Source organism: Halichoerus grypus, chromosome 1 (genome assembly GCF_964656455.1).
Source record: "Halichoerus grypus chromosome 1, mHalGry1.hap1.1, whole genome shotgun sequence".
NCBI classification, from domain to species: Eukaryota; Metazoa; Chordata; class Mammalia; order Carnivora; family Phocidae; genus Halichoerus; species Halichoerus grypus.
In genome coordinates, this window is record NC_135712.1 from 163,395,253 (window position 1) to 163,415,182 (window position 19,930).

At 38.1% G+C, this 19,930-nt stretch overlaps 1 protein-coding gene across 4 annotated transcripts in view; it reads left to right on the forward strand.

Moving 5' to 3' along the window:
- TMCC1 (transmembrane and coiled-coil domain family 1) overlaps nt 1–19,930 on the forward strand; it is a 250,694-nt gene that overhangs the window by 53,198 nt on the left and 177,566 nt on the right. Inside the window, exons 2-3 of one of the 4 annotated variants that reach the window (XM_036073611.2) lie at nt 6,340–6,388; nt 9,973–10,664. In XM_036073611.2, the coding sequence (XP_035929504.1) occupies nt 10,098–10,664 (567 nt within the window). In that variant the 5' untranslated portion in view covers nt 6,340–6,388; nt 9,973–10,097. Of the gene's footprint in view, nt 1–6,339; nt 6,389–6,852; nt 6,897–9,972; nt 10,665–19,930 lie in introns of those variants that run through there. The other 3 variants (XM_078074781.1, XM_036073617.2, XM_036073615.2) reach the window with 3 other exon arrangements.

Here is a 19,930-nt window from a genome sequence, read left to right on the forward strand (position 1 = left end):
CATGGGATCCAGCCCCATGTTGGGCTCTGTGCTCAGTGGGGAGTCTGCTTGAGGATTCTCTCCCTCTCCCTCTGCCCCTCCCCCTACTCACACACTCACTCACTCTCACTCAAATAAATAAATAAATCTTTAAAAAATGGCTTTTAGTGGTTGCCTTTGGATTTACAGTATTCATTTAAAAATAACCTGAGTAGGAGCACCTGGGTGGCTCAGTCGTTTATAGTGTTTGCCTTCGGCTCAGGTCATGATCCCGGGGTCCTGGGATCGAGCCCCTCATCGGGCTCCCCGCTCTGCCGGCAGCCTGCTTCTCCCTCCCCCACTCCCCCTGCTTGTGTTCCCTCTCTCGCTATGTCTCTCTCTGTCAAATAAATAAATAAAATCTTTAAAAAAAAAACAAAACCTGAGTATACCTTAAAATGATACCACTTTACATGTAGTGCATATATCTTAATAGTGTATGTTCCTAAATCTTCCTTTCACTGTAAGTGTTTACATATTTCGCTACATATGCTATAAATACCCAGTACATTGTTCACTACTTTAAACAATTGTATTTTAGAGCAATTAAAAATATGAAAAGAAAAGATTTTATTTTACCTTCATTTATTCATTTTTTGGTATAAATCCAAGCTTCTCACCTTTATCATATTCCTTCTGCCCAAAGAACTTCCTTTAATATTTCTTATAGGGTGGATCTGCTGGCAATGAATTCTCTGTTTTTGTCCGGGAGCTTCTTTATTTCTTCTTCACTTATGAAGGATATTTTCACTTGATATAGAGTACTGGTTGGGCAGTTTTTTTCCCAACATTTTCAAGTTGTCACTCCACTGTCATCTTACTTGCAAAACTTCTGACTGCAAGTTTATTGTAATCCTTATTTTTATTCCTCTGTGTGTAATATGTTTTTCCTTCTCTGGCTACCTTCAAGATTTTCTCTTTGCCTTTCAGCAATTTAAATATGATATGCCCCGGTGTGTGTATTTTTGGGAGGAAGATATATTTATCTTGTTTGTTTTTTAGAGTTTCTTAAGTCTGTAATTAGGTGTCTTGTCACTAATTTTGGTAGGTTCTTGGGCATTCTAATATTTTTTCTCCATTCTCTCTTTCTCAACATTCTAAGTATATGTGTGTTACATTGTTTGATAATTTCCCACATTTCTCATATGTTCTTTCATGTTTTATTTTCCTACTATATTTTCTTCTTTACGTTTCAATTTGGGTGTTTCTATTAGCTTCTTTTCAAGTTCATGGATTCTTTTTTCAGCTGTTTGAAGTCTACTAATTTTTGTTATTTGTTTCTGTGTTTTTATTTCTAGAATTTCCATTTGATTCTTACGATTTCCATGTCTATGTGAGTTTACTTTTCTGATCTTGCGTGTTGTCTACCTTTTCCATTACAGTCTTTAACATATTAAGCATGTTTTAAATTACCTGATATTTCCAAAATCTATGTCATATCTGAGTCTAGTTCTGATGATTGCTTTGTTTTTTCAAACTGTGTTTTTGGCATACTTCATAATATTTTTGAATGCTGGACATGTTGTATAGGATACAAAATACTGAAGTAAATATTTTATATGCTTAGAGAAGACTGCAGATTTCCTTCTGCTAGTCCTTTAAGGTGGAATTTGTGTTAATTTGTTGGAGGTTGGGCTGTGTTTGAAGTTTATTATTGCTATGGTTACCAGAGTTGGTACTTACTTGTTTTTGCCGTGGGAACCCAGAGACTTGACATTTTCCTAGTGTCCCTTGTCTCCGAGTGTCCTTTATCTCCTTGCTTGGCTTTGGCTTTTACCTTTGTGCTGTTTCTCAGAGTCCGTCTCTTGCAGCTGTATTCCACTGTTATTGTTAGAGCTTGTTAGCATGGTAATGGAGGGTAAGGGGAGTTCTGTGATGGTCTATTACGCTTCATTTAGGCAGGTACTAGAACCTGGGTCTTGGAGGTTTGGCCTTCACAAAACTTTACCTGCCACTTCTTTGGGTAGAGCTTCTCCTTGTTCTTTCTACCCAACTGCAGTATCTAGGTTAATTTTTTAAGCCCTTATTTTAGCCATGTTTTTTTTTTTTTAAATTTTAAAGAATTTTTTATTTGAGAGAGAGAGAAAGAGCACGAGCAGGGGGTAGGAGCAGAGGGAGAGAGAGAAGGAGAAGCAAATTCCCTGCTGAACAGGAAGCCCTATGCGGGACTTGATCCCAGGACCCTGAGATCATGACCTGAGCCACCCAGGTGCCCTCAAGGTTTATTTTATTTCATTCTATTTTATTTAATTTTATCTTATTTTTTTATTTTATTATTTTAACTTATTTTATTTTAATTTAATTTATTTTTTAAAGATTTTATTTATTTGACAGAGACACAGCGAGAGAGGGAACACAAGCAGGGGGAATGGGAGAGGGAGAGGGAGAAACAGGCTTCCCGCCGAGCAGGGAGCCCAATGTGGGGCTCGATCCCAGGACCCTGGGATCATGACCTGAGCTGAAGGCAGACGCTTAACGCTGAGCCACCCAGGGGCCCCGAGGTTTTTTTAATTTTTAAAGATATTTTAAAAAACTCATTTATTTTATTGAGAGAGAGAAGGGTGGAGCGGGGGCGAAGGAGGAGGGAGCGAGAGAGAAAGAGAGAGAGAGAATCTGAAACAGACTCCACACTGGGCATGGAGCCTAAGTCGGGGCTCCATCTCACGACTGGCAAGATCATGTCCTGAACTGAAACCAAGCGTCGGATGCTTAACCAGCTGAGCCTCCCAGGTGCCCCTGGCCAAGGTTTTTAGAGCTCTCTCACCCCTCCATTAAGGTCATTAATTTAGAGAGATAGTGAGATTGAGTGCCAGTATTCTCAGTCTCTTTCTTTTCCTCCAGCTCTAGTGGGAATCTGCCAGTGTTCTCAGGGTACAGGCCTTGATGAATTTTTCTTTGCAGATTAAGCCTTTTGTTCCAGAGGGAGATAGGGGAACAAGGTCTGGGCTGATTGGCATTGCCTGTTCTACTCTTCAAGCTCCATAGGGGTGAGTGAGGGCAAGGATGAGGAACTTTTTCTGCATTGTCTCAGATCCCCCCTGCATTAGAGATTCTTTTGAGGTTCCTGGAGAAAAAGCCTGGGGTGGGAACTCTCTTATCATTTTAGTCCCCAGGGGCTTTACACTCTCATGTTAGCCCACATTCAGTCTTTTTTTTTTTTAAGATTTTATTTATTTATTTGAGAGAGAGAGAGAGCATGAGAGGGGGAGGGTCAGAGGGAGAAGCAGACTCCCCGCTGAGCAGGGATTTCGATGTGGGACTCGAACCCGGGACTCCAGGATCATGACCTGAGCCCAAGGCAGTCGCTTAACCACTGAGCCATCCAGGTGTCCCAGCCCACATTCAGTCTTAAGCAGTTTGTCAAAATTTATGGTTTAAATCCTCCTAACTGCGGTGGGGTTCTTCCATACTTTGGGATAGTATTTCCTTTAGTCAGAGAGAAAGCTTTCCCTCCAGGGTTTTAGGTGCTTGTCCAGCCTCTATGTTGCTCCATCCCTGTTGTATTTTTAAAGTGTATGTATGTAAGTATGTATGTTTTTGTGAGTATAGTTGACATACAGTGTTACGTTAGTTTCAGGTGTACAGCTTAGTGATTTGACAAGTTTATGTATTACGCTACATTCACCACAAGTGTAACTACCATCTATCCCATTACATCGCTATTACAATGTCATTGACTGTATCCTTACGCTGTGCCTTTTATTTCCATGCCTTATTCCATAACTGGAAGCCTGTATTTCCCTCTCTCCTTCACCCATTTTGCCAACCTCCTATCCCTGCTGTATTGCCTAAAGGTTGGATGAAGAGAAAATGGGGGTTGGATGGGGAGTGTGGTTGTTTCCTTTCTCTGAATGTTAGGAATCCACATTGTGGTCAGAGAATAACTTGTGAGACTTACCTTAGGGCTCAGCATATGACCAGTTTTGGTAAATGATCTCTCAGTGCTTGATAGAGTATTTATTCTGCAGTTATTGGGTAGTGTAGGTCTGGTTAATCATGCTATTCAAATCTCTATTTTTATTTTTCTTCTCTCTTTCTGGGTCATTTGTTCTGTCAGCTACTGGTATTAAAAGTTTCCCCGTTATGATTATATGGATATTTTTTACTACTTATAATTCTGCCAACTTTCACTTTATATATATTTGAAGGCTCTGTTATTACATGCGTAGAAATTTTAATTTGTTACATCTTACTGGTGAGTTATACATTGAATCCTAAGAATTATACACCTATAAATGCTTTTTGCATTAGAGTCTACTTTAAGTACTTTTTTTTTTTTTTTAAAGATTTTATTCATTTATCTGACAGAGAGAGACACAGCGAGAGAAGGAACACAAGCAGGGGGAGTGGGAGAGGGAGAAGCAGGCTCCCCGCTGAGCAGGGACTCCATCCCAGGACCCTGGGATCATGACCTGAGAGCCAAAGGCAGATGCCTATTGACTGAACCACCCAGGCGCCCCTACTTTGAGTACTATTAATATGGCTAGAGAGGCTTTCCTTTTCTGTATGACCTTTCCATACTTTTCATTTTTTTTTTTTTTTAAGATTTTATGTATTTGACAGAGAGATAGAGAGTACAAGTAGGCAGAGAGGCAGGCAGAGGGAGAGGGAGAAGCAGGCTCTCCGCTGAGCAGGAAGCCCGATGTGGGGCTTGATCCCAGGATCATGACCTGAGCTGAAGGCAGACGCTTTAACCGACTGAGCCACCCAGGCGCCCCTCCATACTTTTAATTTTTAACTGTTTTCCATCTTTGTATCTTAGGTGTGATTCTTATGAACACCATAATAGTTGAATTTTGTTCTTTATTAGTGTAATTATTTTTGTCTTTTGATCTGATTACATTAGTGTAATTATTGGAATATTTGGGTTTACACTTGACTTCTTACATTTTGCTTTTTATATGTTCTGCTTGTTCTGTGATCTTTCCCTCTTTTTTTGTATTCATTTGGGCATTTTAATTCTATATTTTCTTTCTATTTAACGTATCAGTTAAATACTATTTTACTATTTTTTAAATGTTTACCATAGAGATTGAAACATGTATTTTCTTCCTTTTTAAAAAATGTTTATTTTTTCAGTACATAATAATAGTCATAAGGCACAGAATTCAAAAGGTACAAAAGATTATGTGATAGGAAGTCCTTTCTCACATTTACCCACCAGCCACCATTCTTCAGCTGCCTCAGGAAATGTGTATCCACCAGTACAGTCATCTAGCCTCTTTTTTTTTAAGATTTATTTATTTATTTGAGAGAGAGAGTGTGCGCACGTGTGCATGCACACAAGCAGGGGGACAGGAAGAAGCAGGCTCCCTGAGAAGCAGGGAGCCCAGTGCAGGACTTGAGCCCAGGACTCTGGGATCGTGACCTGAGCCAAAGGCAGATGCTTAACCAACTGAGCCACCTAGGCGCCCCCATCTAGCCTCTTTCCTTACTCCCAAAACTGTGTTTACTGGTCTAGCTGGGAGCCTTGGTCCATATCTTCCTTCTTATTTATTCGTCTTCTCAGCCTTCAAAGCTCAGCTAAAGCTTCTTTCCCTTTCATGAAGCTTTCCCGAACAAATTTAATCTTAACTGATCTTCTAATGGTAATTGCAGTTTTCCTCACCCATTTTAGCTTTAATGATATTCTTTTATGCTATTTTCCTTAAGTTTCAAGTATGTAAATCTTACTTTCTGTCCCAGATTGTGAGTTCCTTGAGGGCAGGATAATATGCTTTCATTTGGTCTGTGTAATGCTGAGCACGTAGCAGATGCCCCCCCCCCATACTTGTCTAATTAAATTGCCTCTCTAGTAATGGCTGTCAGAAGATAATTTTTCCACAAAAATTTCAATTTTCGTGCCTCCTGATTCTCAATTGTTCATGGTAGATACAGTTTTTAGAGTTCGTTTTGAATGCAAAATTGCAGATGTAGAATTGCAAGCTACTTGAAAAAATATTTGCTTATAAAATTGTGTTATGTACTTGTTCTGCATTTCATGTTACTTTAAGATTAGAATTAATAGACAGACATTCCTAATTCAGTATCATAGTATAAAAATATTCATTGCTGTTTAATGACATCTGTACTTCCTTAAGTACTAACAAGTGAACACTCTTTTTTCCAAAATATCGTCTTTGTTGGTTATAGTTTTTCTTGATTATATTTTTGAAAAATTAGAAAATACTGAAAAATACTAGAAAAAACTATCCTACTCCTACCAGTGAGATAAATGTTAACATTTGTTATATATGAACTCAATTTTTTCTGTGTAAATATTATAGTTAACTTCTCCCCTCTAAGTTTTTCAATTTGTAATTCTTAATGTTTGCTTTTCAGCTTGTTCCTGTACACCTTAGAAGTGCTTGAGGAAGAGTGATAAAGGCAAGTAAGTATACAACTCTTTATGGTTAGTAAAATAACTTGGTTCATAGCCAAACCAAAAAGCTTTGGTCACTGTATCAAAAAAAAAGATAATTTATTAATTTGAATGGTTTTCCAGAGCACCCTCCTAAATATTTGCCAGACTTTTAAAACAACTTTTAAATTTATCCTTGATATTAATTCGGAGTAGCTTGTTTCTTGAATGTGAAGTAATGGTGTAATATTTGGTGAAACTGTTGTAGAAAAATTGTTAAAAATTCTGAGAATTGAATAAAGTTCTCTGAAATGCCTGCTCTGTAAATAGCTACCTTTTCCTTTTCTTTTCCCTCCTTTGTAGTCCTTCCCCTTGTCCCTTTTCCCCATACCCTTTTGCTCCCTATTCTCTGTCTACTTTTTCTAGTTTACTTATAAGAACTTTACTTTTCAGAGAAGCTGAGTGAATAAAAGAGAAGCCAACATTTCTTACGAAAGCACACTTAACTTTCTGGTTGAACTTCTTTGTGTTAAACCAGGTATCTCAATACTATTATTTGGAGAGTTTTATAAACTGAGCAACTGTTTACTCATTTGAATTTGCTGTCTTAAAGAAGAAAATAGGGGAGTCCTAAAAAACTTTGACATTACTGAATTCATTTAGTGCATGCATTCTTACTGTCAGCAGTTTTATAGTTAATTATTACATCATCATTGTCTTTGGTATTTTGGGCACAGTATTTCACCTTCCTTAATAATTGGCGTATATTGAAAGGTAACCTTAAAGATTTTTTGTTGGCCTACAGAAAATTTTAGCAGGCTTCAAAATTTTGGCCATATTTCTTGTTTGTGTTGATATCACAGCAATAATGCAGGTGATAGCTACAAGTGTAAATACTAGTACATTGTAGAGGTAGTGCAACAGGTTGTTTTTCAAAATTCTTATCTTACAACTTGATATTTAAAGCTCAATTTAGGTTTCTTTAGGGTTCCATGCTAAGTAAGCCTCTGCTAGTTAGTACAATTAAGGAATGTCTTGCCTTTACAAATCCTAGAATTCATTACTGTTCTAGTATATAACCTTTGCAGCTGTATAGGTGGCCTGTGTAAGCTTTGGCTTGACACCCTATTTCTAGGTTTTCCTAGGAATGCTGGCATTTTTTGTTTGTAATCAATCATTTCCAGGTATTTGAAAATAAAAATGATGTACAAATGCTAGTGAAATCTCAAATGAAGTTACTGACATTTAAAATGTACTGTTTTCCTTTTTTTAATAAGAAGCAGGTGCCCGCTTGATTAGTTTATAACACTGCCCAAAGAAACAAGTTTACAGATAATATCTTTATACAAGACAAGTAGGTCATTTGGTTTCCCAGCTAACCTTGATACCATTCCTTTAATCATGGTATCTTTTACTCTGATGGAAAACTTATTTTATATTTTTTGTTTCCCAAAACAAAAAAGTCAGTTGTATTATTTAGCTAATACAATACAAATAAGGAAAAGAGTATATTACTTCCTTATTGTCAGTCTGCTGCTTTCACATCCTCACATCTTCTTAGGGTCTAAATTGCCCAGTACAAGAAGAGATTAGTTACTGGATTATCTTGGTTACGTAACTCTTACTCTCTGAGGAGCTTAATGCTTTGCAGAGTGGAAATAATTCAATAACTATTAGTCTGCTCTACAAACTCATGAGGGAAGGTGAGTATAATTAAATACATGTACTATTGGCAACATTTTTGCCCTCAAGGAGCCCCAGAAAACTCCAGTAAAGGTCAAGATAGTCATTAACCTAATAAGGATTAAGGGATTCTTTCTTGGCTCCCCCAATGGGAAGAGGAAAAAACAAAAGCAGTGCACAATTAGGACAAGGGTAAGAAGCCCCATTTCAGTGTGGCCACAAAGAATTTGAGCAGAAGGCAGTGAAATTTCCCATTCCCATGACTAGTTTGGGAGCAAAGAATTTTGTGGTATTTAGAAAGTAGGAAGGTACTGGTGAGAGATAAATGTCCTTAAGTCTGTCACAACATTTATGCTCCTGAGTCATGAAGAGGTCAGGAGGTGGGGAAATAGGCATGAAAAAAATATGGACAGCAGAGCCACAATAACAGTACCATATACATGGTAAGGTCTTAGAGTAATTACCATGAAGAAGACCCTAGCAGGTTTGCATGCCAATCCCTCTGAACTCCAGCAGCCTTGAGTTCACAGTGAACTCTCTTACATCCAGCTAATTTATGATGGCTACGTGGTGGCAAGGAGTCTCCATATCCTCACAACATGAGGGGCCTCATTCGTAGTGACTTAGGCTGTTCAAAGTACGTGGTAGTGTACAGAGTTTTAAAGCTTGTTGAACAAAAGGTTGAGGGAAAATAGGGGAATAACTTCCCACACCATATTTTGTCCTCTCTAGCAGGTTCTGTGCATTAATACAAATTTATATATTTGCAAAAACTCAATAAAAAAATACTACTATTTCTTTCCATTAAGAAAAATCTCATTCCTACCATCTTCCCCTCCTCTTTTTTTTGCATGTAATTTCCATAACCATGGCAGTTATGTTGACTTTACATCTCTTAGTTTCAGCTTCCTTTTAATTTCCTGCATTTAATATTGGTGTGTGGTTGCATTTTGACCTTTCTTTTTCTCTACTCTTCCCTCATACCCAGTTACTGTGTTACTTCGTTTTTGAATTTGTGTGGATATGTGGAAAACTTCTGTCAGTGATGACACTATTCAGAGAAAGGGATTTCTTTGAATCTCTCTTCTTTTTTTTCAGGGTAGGGGAGGGGTGGACACTGACTCCAACTGTCCAGCACTTGTCCATTTGAGATGTAAACTATCTTACATCCTGTTCCCCACCTCTGGAATGACTCTGAATCTCTTTTCTTGATAGCTGGTACTGAGTAAAGCTCTAGTCTCTCTGAAGACATAGTCTGTGTGGATCATTTGCTCATATGGTGCCAGACGGTCATTTGTGCTTCAGAGAATTCAGCTTACAAGATTTTTATTTATTTCCTTTTTCTTCTCAATAGAGCAAGCCTATCACCCCTATTTACCAGTGAACTTGATAAATATGAATGGTAACAAAAAATTCCTCTTTTTCATTAAAATCCATATACAGTTGGATTGGGATATCCACTTCTCACTATTCTTTGATTTTACTTTGCTGAGTTCCAGCATATGGACATTTAATTGTGGTTATGAGTGAGAGGAATTAAATTGCCTCAGCTGTACTGTACATATTGAATGGTCTGTTCCCTCTTGATTTCCCAAGTAATGGCTATTCTGTCAACTGTTATTATGGTTTCCATTCCAAGATGACTCCTTTAGTATCCAATTCTTCATATATTGAAACTTGTAGGGATTTTTTTTTTTAAACATTGCTGTTTTCATTTGCTCTGTACTTGTTTCTGAGCTTTTTCTCCTATTCTAGAAAATAATCATTACCCACTATCTAGAAAACTGTCTTTTAATCTTCTGATTAAAGATTGCTTAATGATAGTGCCTATTTGTTTGGCTAGTGGCATGTTTTTCTTTAACACTGGAGATTTTGCATGGATTTATAATAAGAGGTTCTTTTCTTTCTTTCTTTCTTTTTTTTAACATTAGATAGGCATGAAGCCTCCGTCTCACAGCTGCATGTGTAGTTACTGTTGAAGCAAATGCCTACCTAATTTGACAGTCTTGGTGTGTTTAAGTTTTTGAGTTTGCAAGTAAGCATATTAAGTCTACTGATGGAGCCTTCGGGCAGTGAACAGTTATATGAGGACCCTGATCCTGGAGGCAAATCCCAAGATGCAGAGGCCAGAAAGCAGACAGAATCAGAACAAAAGTTGTCTAAAATGACCCACAATGCTTTGGAGAACATTAATGTGATTGGCCAAGGCTTGAAGCATCTCTTCCAGCACCAGCGCAGGAGGTCATCAGTGTCTCCACACGATGTGCAACAAATTCAGGCAGATCCAGAACCTGAAATGGATCTGGAAAGCCAGAACACATGTGCTGAAATTGATGGTGTCCCCACCCACCCCACAGCTCTGAATCGTGTCCTGCAGCAGATCCGAGTGCCACCCAAGATGAAGAGAGGGACAAGCTTACATAGTAGGCGGGGCAAACCAGAGGCCCCAAAGGGAAGTCCCCAAATCAACAGGAAATCTGGCCAGGAGATGGCAACTGTTATGCAGACAGGCCGTCCCAGGTCTTCATCCACAACTGATGCTCCAACCAGCTCTGCTATGATGGAAATAGCTTGTGCTGCTGCTGCTGCATGTCTGCCAGGGGATGAGGCAACTGCAGAGCGGGTAAGTGTGCTAGATTTCCTTTTTCTGCTAACTTACTGTTCTTTGAGCTAGGATTCTCCACATTTACCTTTGGTAACTAAAAAAAGGTATCTCAGCAAGTACCTCAAAGTTGTGGTAAAAAATAGTTTTGTTTTCATTAAATAAATGGGATGAATAATATTTATTCTAGCAAGTGAATGGATGCTTATAATTATATTCCTGTTTGCTTCCTAACATATTGCTCTATTTTATTTTACCCTTTTGCTAAAACCTTCAGTATCCTTCATGTGTTTTTTATGTATTAAAAGTCTCAGTTTTATGGTAGAGGAGCAAAGATGCTTTGTTTGTTCTTGTTTTGGTTTTGCACATGAATTCACTTTCTTACATTAATGAAGGCAAGAAAGTTCTAGAATCTGGGTTTTTCTGTGCTTAGCATGGATATATACTAAATTGCTTATAATTTTCATATACACTGTACCACATCATTGGCATTCAATGTACATTTGCATTCTGTAGTAGAGCATATGCATTCTTATAATTTACTTTTTTTTTTTTAAGATTTTTAAAATTTTTTGAGAGAGCATGAGTGCATGAATGGGGGGAGGGGCAGAGGGAGAGGAAGAGAGACAAGTGGACTCTGCACTGAGCGTGGAGCCTGATGCGGGGCTTTATCTCATGACCCTGAGATCAGTACCTGAGCTGAGACCAAGAGTCAGATGCTCAACCAGCTGAGCCACCCAGGTGCCCCTATAATTTACTCTTAATAAACAGGTTTTTTAGGTCTGCCTGGATGGGACAGCTAGTCTTAACAAATTTAGAGGAAACTCTTTTCATATAACTTTTTTTTTTAAAAGATTTTATTTATTTATTTGACAGAGAGAGAGCACAAGTAGGCAGAGTGGCAGGCAGAGGGAGAGGGAGAAGCAGGCTCTCCGCTGAGCAGCGAGCCGGATGCGGGGCTTGATCCCAGGACCCCAGGATCATGACCTGAGCTGAAGGCAGCCACTTAACCAAATGAGCCACCCAGGCACCCCTCTTTTCATATAACTTTCACTTCCATGTCTTAGTTATGGTTAGTTGAGGCATACAGAAGATAATAGTTCTGCTAGGGTTTGAAAACAGGTACATGTAGCCAGGCAGGTAGTGACAGTGAGTGAACTCATGTTACGTGACTTGGACAAACTGAAGAGTGTAAGTGCTGTCTAAAGGGGCAGTGTCGTCTTAGCTTTAGTTGATTGTTGTGATTTAGGACTATGAGCCCAGTCTTGCCAGACCTTCTGATTTTTCAAGAGAAACTTGAAAGATAGCTTAGTAATCTCGTGATTTTTGACATATTATGGAAGCCAAACAACACATTTATGGGCCAAGTCTGCCCTGTAAGTTACCATCTTGCTGTTTTTTGGCTTTACTTTTATGTATTCTTTAAGGTTTTGATGATTAGTCAGTCGCTTAATTCTGTGTCTGTTTCTGGCATAGGTAAATTTATTTTACTGGATATTTAGCTTGGAAATCCAAATATTGAATCGAGTACCTTTAAACCTCTCCTATTTAAATGTGACATTAAAAACAAGCAAACAAGTAATGGACAGTAAATCACTTCAAGAATTAAGCCTGTCCAGATAACATATCCATCAGAATAACAGGATCATGAGAATAAAGATTCAGATCATTAAAATTAAAGGTATAGATGAAGAAAAGTAATATATATTTATGTGCATAATAGCTATCTTTGAAATAAAAAAGATATTTGGTCATTGACAAAGGACAAAAATGTTGACAATGAAAACTAACAGTGCAACTATATAATTCGTCTTAATCTGTGCCAGAGAACACCAAGACATTTTTTTAAAGATTTATTTATTTATTTTAAGAGAGAGTGAGCGAGTGCGCGCATGCCCAAGCACAGGGGGGAGGTGCAGAGGGAGAGAGTCTCAAGCCGACTCCATGCTGAGCGCAGAGTCTGACGCTGTTCCATTTCTTTTTTTTTTTTTTTAAAGATTTTGTTTATTTATTTGAGAGAGAATGAGAGACAGAGAGCACGAGAGGGAAGAGGGTCAGAGGGAGAAGCAGACCCCCCAGCTGAGCAGGGAGCCCGATGTGGGACTCGATCCCGGGACTCCAGGATCATGACCTGAGCCGAAGGCAGTTGCTTAATCAACTGAGCCACCCAGGTGCCCGCTAAGTTCCATTTCAAAACCCTGAGATCATGACCTGAGCCGAAACCGAGTTGGATACTCAACTGCACCACCCAGGTGTCCCTAAGAAATTTTTTTACTAGTGATTCTGATATTATAGACTTTTATGTTAAAAAGAAAATTATACGTAAAGCATATTATATGGATTTATATTGTTTTGAAAAACTTCATAGACGGATGCCTGCGTGACTCAGTCGGTTAAGCATCTGCCTTCGGCTAAGGTCATGATCCCAGGGTCCTGGGATCCAGCCCTGAGTTGGGCTCTCTGCTCAGCAGGGAGTCTGCTTATCCCTTTCCCTCTGTCCCTGTGTGTCCCCTCCCCCGCCTCGTGCTTTCTCTCTTCACTCTCAAATAAATAAAATCTTAAAAAAAACAAACAAAACTTCATAGAGAGCCAAGGGAGAACATTTTTAAAAATTGTTTCTTTAATACGTGTATTTACAGCAAAACCACCAATTTCATTTTTTAAATTTTAATTCCAGTGTAGTTAACATACAGTATTACATTAATTTCAGGTGTACAATTTAGTGATTTCAACAATTCCATATATTACTCAGTGCTAATCAAGATAAAGGTACTCTTAATTACCTTCACCTGTTTCACCCATTCCCCTCCCCTCCCCCCCCCCGGGGGGCAACCGTCTGTTTGTTCTTTATAGTTGAGAGTCTGGGTTTTTTTCCTTTGTTCTTTTGTTTCTTAAATTCCACATATGAGTGAAATGATTTGCTATATGTCTTTCTCAGACTGACTTATTTCGCTTAGCATTATACCATCTAGATCAGTCCATGTTGTTGCGAGTGGCAAGATTTCATTCTTTTTTTGACTGAATAATATTCCATTGTGTATATATACACCATATCTTCTTTATCCATTCATCTGTCAGTGGTCACTTGGGCTGCTTGCATTACTTGGCTATTGTAAATAATGCTGCAATAAACATAGGGGTGCATATATGTTTTCAAATTAGTATTTTTGTATTCTTTGGATAAATACCCAGGAGTGCAATTACTGGATCTTACGGTGGTTCTATTTTTAATTACTTTAACTTAAAACCAAGGCCTTAAATTTTTTTTTTTTTTTTTTTTTTTTTTTTTTTTTTTTTTAAAGATTTTATTTATTTATTTGACAGAGAGAGAGACAGCGAGAGAGGGAACACAAGCAGGGGGAGTGGGAAAGGGAGAAGCAGGCTTCCTGCCGAGCCGGGAGCCCGATGTGGGACTCGATCCCGGGACTCCAGGATCATGACCTGAGCCGAAGGCAGTCGCTTAACCAACTGAGCCACCCAGGCGCCCCCAAGGCCTTAAATTTTTAAAATATAAACCTGATTGGACTTCTATACCTTTCTTGCGCTCATTGCATGGACTATAATTTCCAGTTTAAAAATTTTCATAAAGTGGAGTGATAACCTGGTGATACTTGTGAAGCAGCGTGGGACAGACTCTTAGGTTTTTTTTCCCCAGACCCTTAGATTTTAAGGCCTTGAAAGGCCTTGCCCACTTGAAATTCATTTTTAAAAAAGCAATGTGCTTTTCTTGAGTCTTTCCAAAGCACCTTAGTTTTCATAGAAACAACAGCCCTTTATTTTATACTCTTAATTATTGGTTTATATAGTATTTAAGTAAACTGTTTAATTATAGTGAATATGACAAACTGATGTGGGAGCAAGATGTATATGGAAGTGTACCAACCATTAACATTGATTATCCTGTGAATATAAAGTCTGCATATCTTTCCGAGAAAATGGAAAGTTTAAGAATGATATGGCAAGTTGGTTAATTGGAGATTAGTCTGGAGACCTTCTACTCTGTTGTATCTTAGTATGAGAGAGTTTCAAATTCTAAATACTGGCTTCTCTATTTTTGTATCTTTTTTTTTTAAACTCATGTCTGAGGATGAAATGTTTTAATACTGGTGATAATTGCTTACATATGCTGATATTTCTGTCTATGTTAACATTCTTATAGACGTGCATGTACATGTAACTGTGTACAAACATAACCCTAGAGACACATGTTGAATTGATTTTCCAATATATCCATTGTGTTTGAAAGCCACCTGCTTCTGCCTTAGCCATCTGCCACATAACCAGTCTAGTTTTCAAAGTAGGTTCTTGGCCTTTAAGCTAGATTCCTTTTTAAAATTCAGATTTGGCAAATATTATTTGTGCCTAATATATAAAAAGCATGGCTTTGATCTCATGATGGAAATGAACCCTGGGTGGAACAATCATGACATGTTGAACAGAAAGGTTCTCATTCCCTTCCTTTTTGGATTTACCAGTGTATGTCTTTTTCCCACAGAAAAAATCTTTTTTTTTTTAAGTGATAATCACCAGGTTATCACTCCACTTTATTTATTTGACAGAGACAGAGAGCGAGAGCAGGAACACAAGCAGCGGGAGTGGGAGAGGGGGAGAGCAGGCTTCCTGCCGAGCAGGGAGCCTGATGTGGGACTCGATCCTAGGACCCTGGGATCATGACCTGAGCCGAAGGCAGACGCTTAACGACTGAGCCACTCAGGCGCCCTCCCACAGAAAAATCTTATTACACATCCAGTCTGCTGCAATATTTGAAATGTGTTCTTTTCTAAAAAGAAATATATGGGCACTTAATAAATATATGCCATATATAGTTGGTCAAATTATATCACTTAAAGGATCATCTTCAAATTCACAAAGGCCATTTTTTCTGTAAATGTTTTGTGATTTGAAAGTTATATAAAGTTAAATATTTTGAATTTGAAAGAAACATATTTAATGTAGAAAACATTGAAAATGCAGAAAGTAAAAGAAGGAAAGACCAAAAATAAGTATTGCCAGTAGTTTGGTGTGTGTTCTTAATATACTACTTACTTAAATATGAAAAAATATATAGGAGAAAATTTCAATTTAGTTCCGTTAAGATTATTTTTAAAATAAAACCAGAATCTTATTACTAAATGCATAATTTTATGTCTATTTTGATTCAAATTCTGTCTTGAGCATTTTTAGATATCCATAAATATTCTTTTTTTTTTTTTTTTAAAGATTTATTTATTTATTTTAGAGAGAGTGAGAGTGAGTTCGGGGGAGGCAGAGGGAGAGGGAGAGAGAAACTTAAGGAGACTCCAAGTGAGGACAGAGCGTAGCATGGGGCTTGATCTCATGACCCTGAGATCATGACCGGAGCCAAAACCAAGAGTTGGATGCTTAACTGACTGAGTCACCCAGGCGCCCCCCCATAAATATTCTTTTATAGATTTTTACTGATTACATAATAACATGTTTTGTTGTAATACCATAATTTATGGTAACTATTTTTATATACTGAGTAGGAGATAGAGAAATGAAAGTATTTAAATTTCCATTGTAATTTCTTATGTAGGATAATATACGAAATACTTATTAATCAAGAGATATTTAGGAATGGTAGTAATGATAGTGATAGCTATGTTCATTGTGTGCTTATTATGTGGCAGGCAATATATTAAACACATTATACAGCAGCCCTATTTTTTTTTTCTTGATGAAGTAGCAGAGGCATAGAGAAAGTATGCCATGGTTTCAGAACTTAAATACTAAATGTAGGCCATTTACATTTTGATGAGTATGTTTTAGTAACTCCTGTGTTCTAGGCATTGTCTGATTCAAAAGCTGCTTTTACCTACCATACCAGATGGTCTCTCCATTTTAATATGCTGGACATTGGTCTGAGTATTTGGGAGGTCCAAGAATGTACTTTTACTTTCTGTACTTTAAAATGTAAACTTCATCTATATGGATAATATGATAGAAACAATCAGCTATTGGCACTAAATTTATGAAAATTCAGGGTTTAGCATTTCATACACAAGATAGTCTTATTTCAGATCCTTCTGAAATCCTTCAGATTTTTAAAAATGGCTACTACATAAGATTGTTTCTATTATACTTACTATTCACCTTTAAAGTTGTCCAGAGTATCTGAAAACTTTCTGATCCTAGACTCAGTGAACTTACAGTCTAGTTAGAGAAATAGCAAACAATATAAACCAGTATCTGGAGGCGCCTGGGTGGCTCAGTTGTTAAGCATCTGCCTTAGGCCCAGGTCATGATCCCAGCGTCCTAGAATGGAGCCTCCGTCAGGCTCCCTGCTGCTTCTCCCTCTCCAGCTCCCCCCTGCTTGCATTCCCTCTCTCCCTGTCTCTCTGTCAAATAAATAAATAAAATCTTAAAAAAAAAAAAGGCAGTATCTATCTGTATGATAAGTGTATGGACAAGTTGAGAAGATGAAAGATCCTTTTGGTTTGAAGTGAATAGAAAGCTTAGGGAGTAGGAGGTGGCTGCATTGATTTGGATCTTGTAGGAGAAATAGGATTTAGATATGTGAGTACGTGGGGGAAGAAGAAAGGGTTATTTCAGAAAGGGGAATGAACAAGGAAAATAGAATTTATTGGCAGGATAGTTAATAGAGTGGTCAAAGAAACATGCGTGTTAGCTGCCTCAGGTCGTTTTTGGAATGAGAGTATAAACTTGTCTCTCTTTTTTCTCTCATATCATCTATTCAACGTACTTGACCAAACTTCTGAATGTCTGTTATATGCAAGATATTCTGATAAATGCTGTGGTGCACATTTTGGTACATAACACTTGATCCCAGTCTCTTAAGAGAATTAGCCAGAAAGAGAATATGTACAGATAGAAGAGCAAGTAATTTATGAATTTTTAAAAAAGATTTTATTTATTTATTTGAGAGAGAGAAAGAGAGAGAGAGAACACTCCTCCAGGGGGGAGGGGCAGAGGGAGAAGCAGGCTCTCCGCTGAGCAGAGAGCCCAAAGCAGGGCTTGATCCTAGGACCCGGGATCATGAGCTGAAGGCAGAAGTTTAACTGACTGAGCCACCTAGGTGCCCCAGTAATTTATGAATTTTAATAAAGCACTTTAACATAAATTATCTCACTTGATCTTCTTAGTAATTTTATTAGATGGTAATGACGGTCCTTATTGTCATTAATTCACAAACTAGGAAGCATCAGTGATTTCAGGGTCACACAACTTGTAAGTAGGAGTGAAGCTTTTGATTTCTGTAGGCTAGTTCTCTTTCTGTAACACTCTGCTGCCTCCACAATATAATACAAGATAGAATGTGTTAAGTGCCACAAGCAACATAAAAACGTGTGTTTAGGGAAGGAGTAATTCTGTCCAGAGGAATCTGGGAAAGATTTGAAAGAAGGGCTTTAGGATGTTGGTGTGGGTCATGGGAAGTAAGGATCTCCTCTAAGTTAAAGACTCTTGGGAATAAAACGAATTTGTGTCTTCTTAGTAAACATATACTCTTTCAAGGTGTATGGACTTGAATGATATGGCCTGTCACATTTTGGCTGATGGGTTGAGAGAAGGCTTAGAACTGTACACAGGGCTTGTAAGAGGTGCCGCGTCTTAGCTTTGATATCCCTCCCAGCATCTAGTAGGACACCATTTTGCATTCAAGTATCTCATGCAGAAATAGCATTTTAGGGTATTTTTTGAATAATGAGCAAATCCCCTTCTCTGTATCTTAAGTGTTGCATTCTTTGGAGTTTTAACCATAACCATACCACTCTTTTCACTCTTCTGTGAACTTAGGTGCTGTCATACTTTCAGCTTCTACCAAATACTGGTCTCCAACTGGACCAGTCCTGTGATCTTCAGAATTAGTTATCTCACTGTCTGTTGGTTATCTGCATAGGTAATTCAAACTCCTCATTTCCAAATTTAAATTCATCATCATCTCTCATAAACCTTTTTATCTTCTAGTATGTTTTCTGTCTTAGTTGTTTCCAAACTTGTGTGAATATGGAAGAAATCATTTAGGACACTAGTTGAAAATACAATTTTTATGCCCCACGCCCAGAATTTCTGATTTAGAAGGTCTGGCATGGAGCCTAGAAAACCCTATTTTAAATCAAGGCCCCAGATGATTCTAGTGCAATCAGCCCATGAGTTTGAGAATCACTAGATCTGACTTTCTGGAGCCACCAGTCACCCACGTTGGCATATAATAACCTTAAGAGTTACTCTGACACAGAATAACCTTAAGAGTTGTTCTGATCTCTTTCACTCCTCAATCACACAATCCCCAGATTTACCCCTGTTCTCCATTGCTAAGTTCGTGCCTTAGATTGGGCCTCCATCCATCTCATTGCCCTTTCAAATCCTTTCTCCATGCTGCATGTAGCCTGTGAGAGCTCCTAAAACACAAAGCAAATGATGCCATTTCCACTGCTTAAAAACCCTTCACTGACTCCACCATTATGTGAGGAGTAAAGAAAGTTCCTTAAAATGACATGCAAGGCCTTCCATGATTTAGCCTTTGTGCACTTATTTACCTCATGCCATTCCCTGCCTCATACAGAACATAGCACTTGTTTCCCACACTTTTTATTCTTCTAAAGGTTTCATATTTCCATATCATGGTTAATGCTTTTAGTCATTTAGTCAGCAAATATATATTATCTGATATGTGCTAGGCACTGTGGATATTATGATGAGCAAAACCAGATGTGATTCTTGCTTTCATGGAGTTTATAATCAGATGGGGATACATATTAAACAATCATTCAAAACAAGTCTAAATTTTCAACTGTGACAAGTGCTACTGGAGCCTATCATAGGGACATTTGACCTAGTTAAGGAAGTCAGGGTATGACTTTCCTGAGGAAGTGAAAGAGATTGAAAGGATAAACTGAGGTTTATCTGAATGAGGTAGCTGAGCTGCAGGTGTAAAGGCCCTAAGAAGGGAAGAGTTTTGCTGCATATGAAGGATAGAATGGCAGGTGTATGTACTTGGCATGTGTGCATGCATGCAAGTGCATACTGGTTAAGGCTGGAGAGATAGGTGCAGTTCATACAGAGGTTTGCAGACAAGGTTAAGCAGGTTTTCTCAACCTACAAGGATGAGTAGCATCAAAGAATTTTAAGCAAGACTTGGGGGCAGGGAGAGTGCAGTATGAACTTTGTGATTAGAGACTAACACTGTGCTTATAGCATGGAGAGTGGATTGGAGTAGATTTAGATGGAATGCAGGTAGATGAGCCAGCAGGCTATTATAGCAGTCCAGGTGAGAGAGGACAGTAATTTAGATCAAGGAATTGATG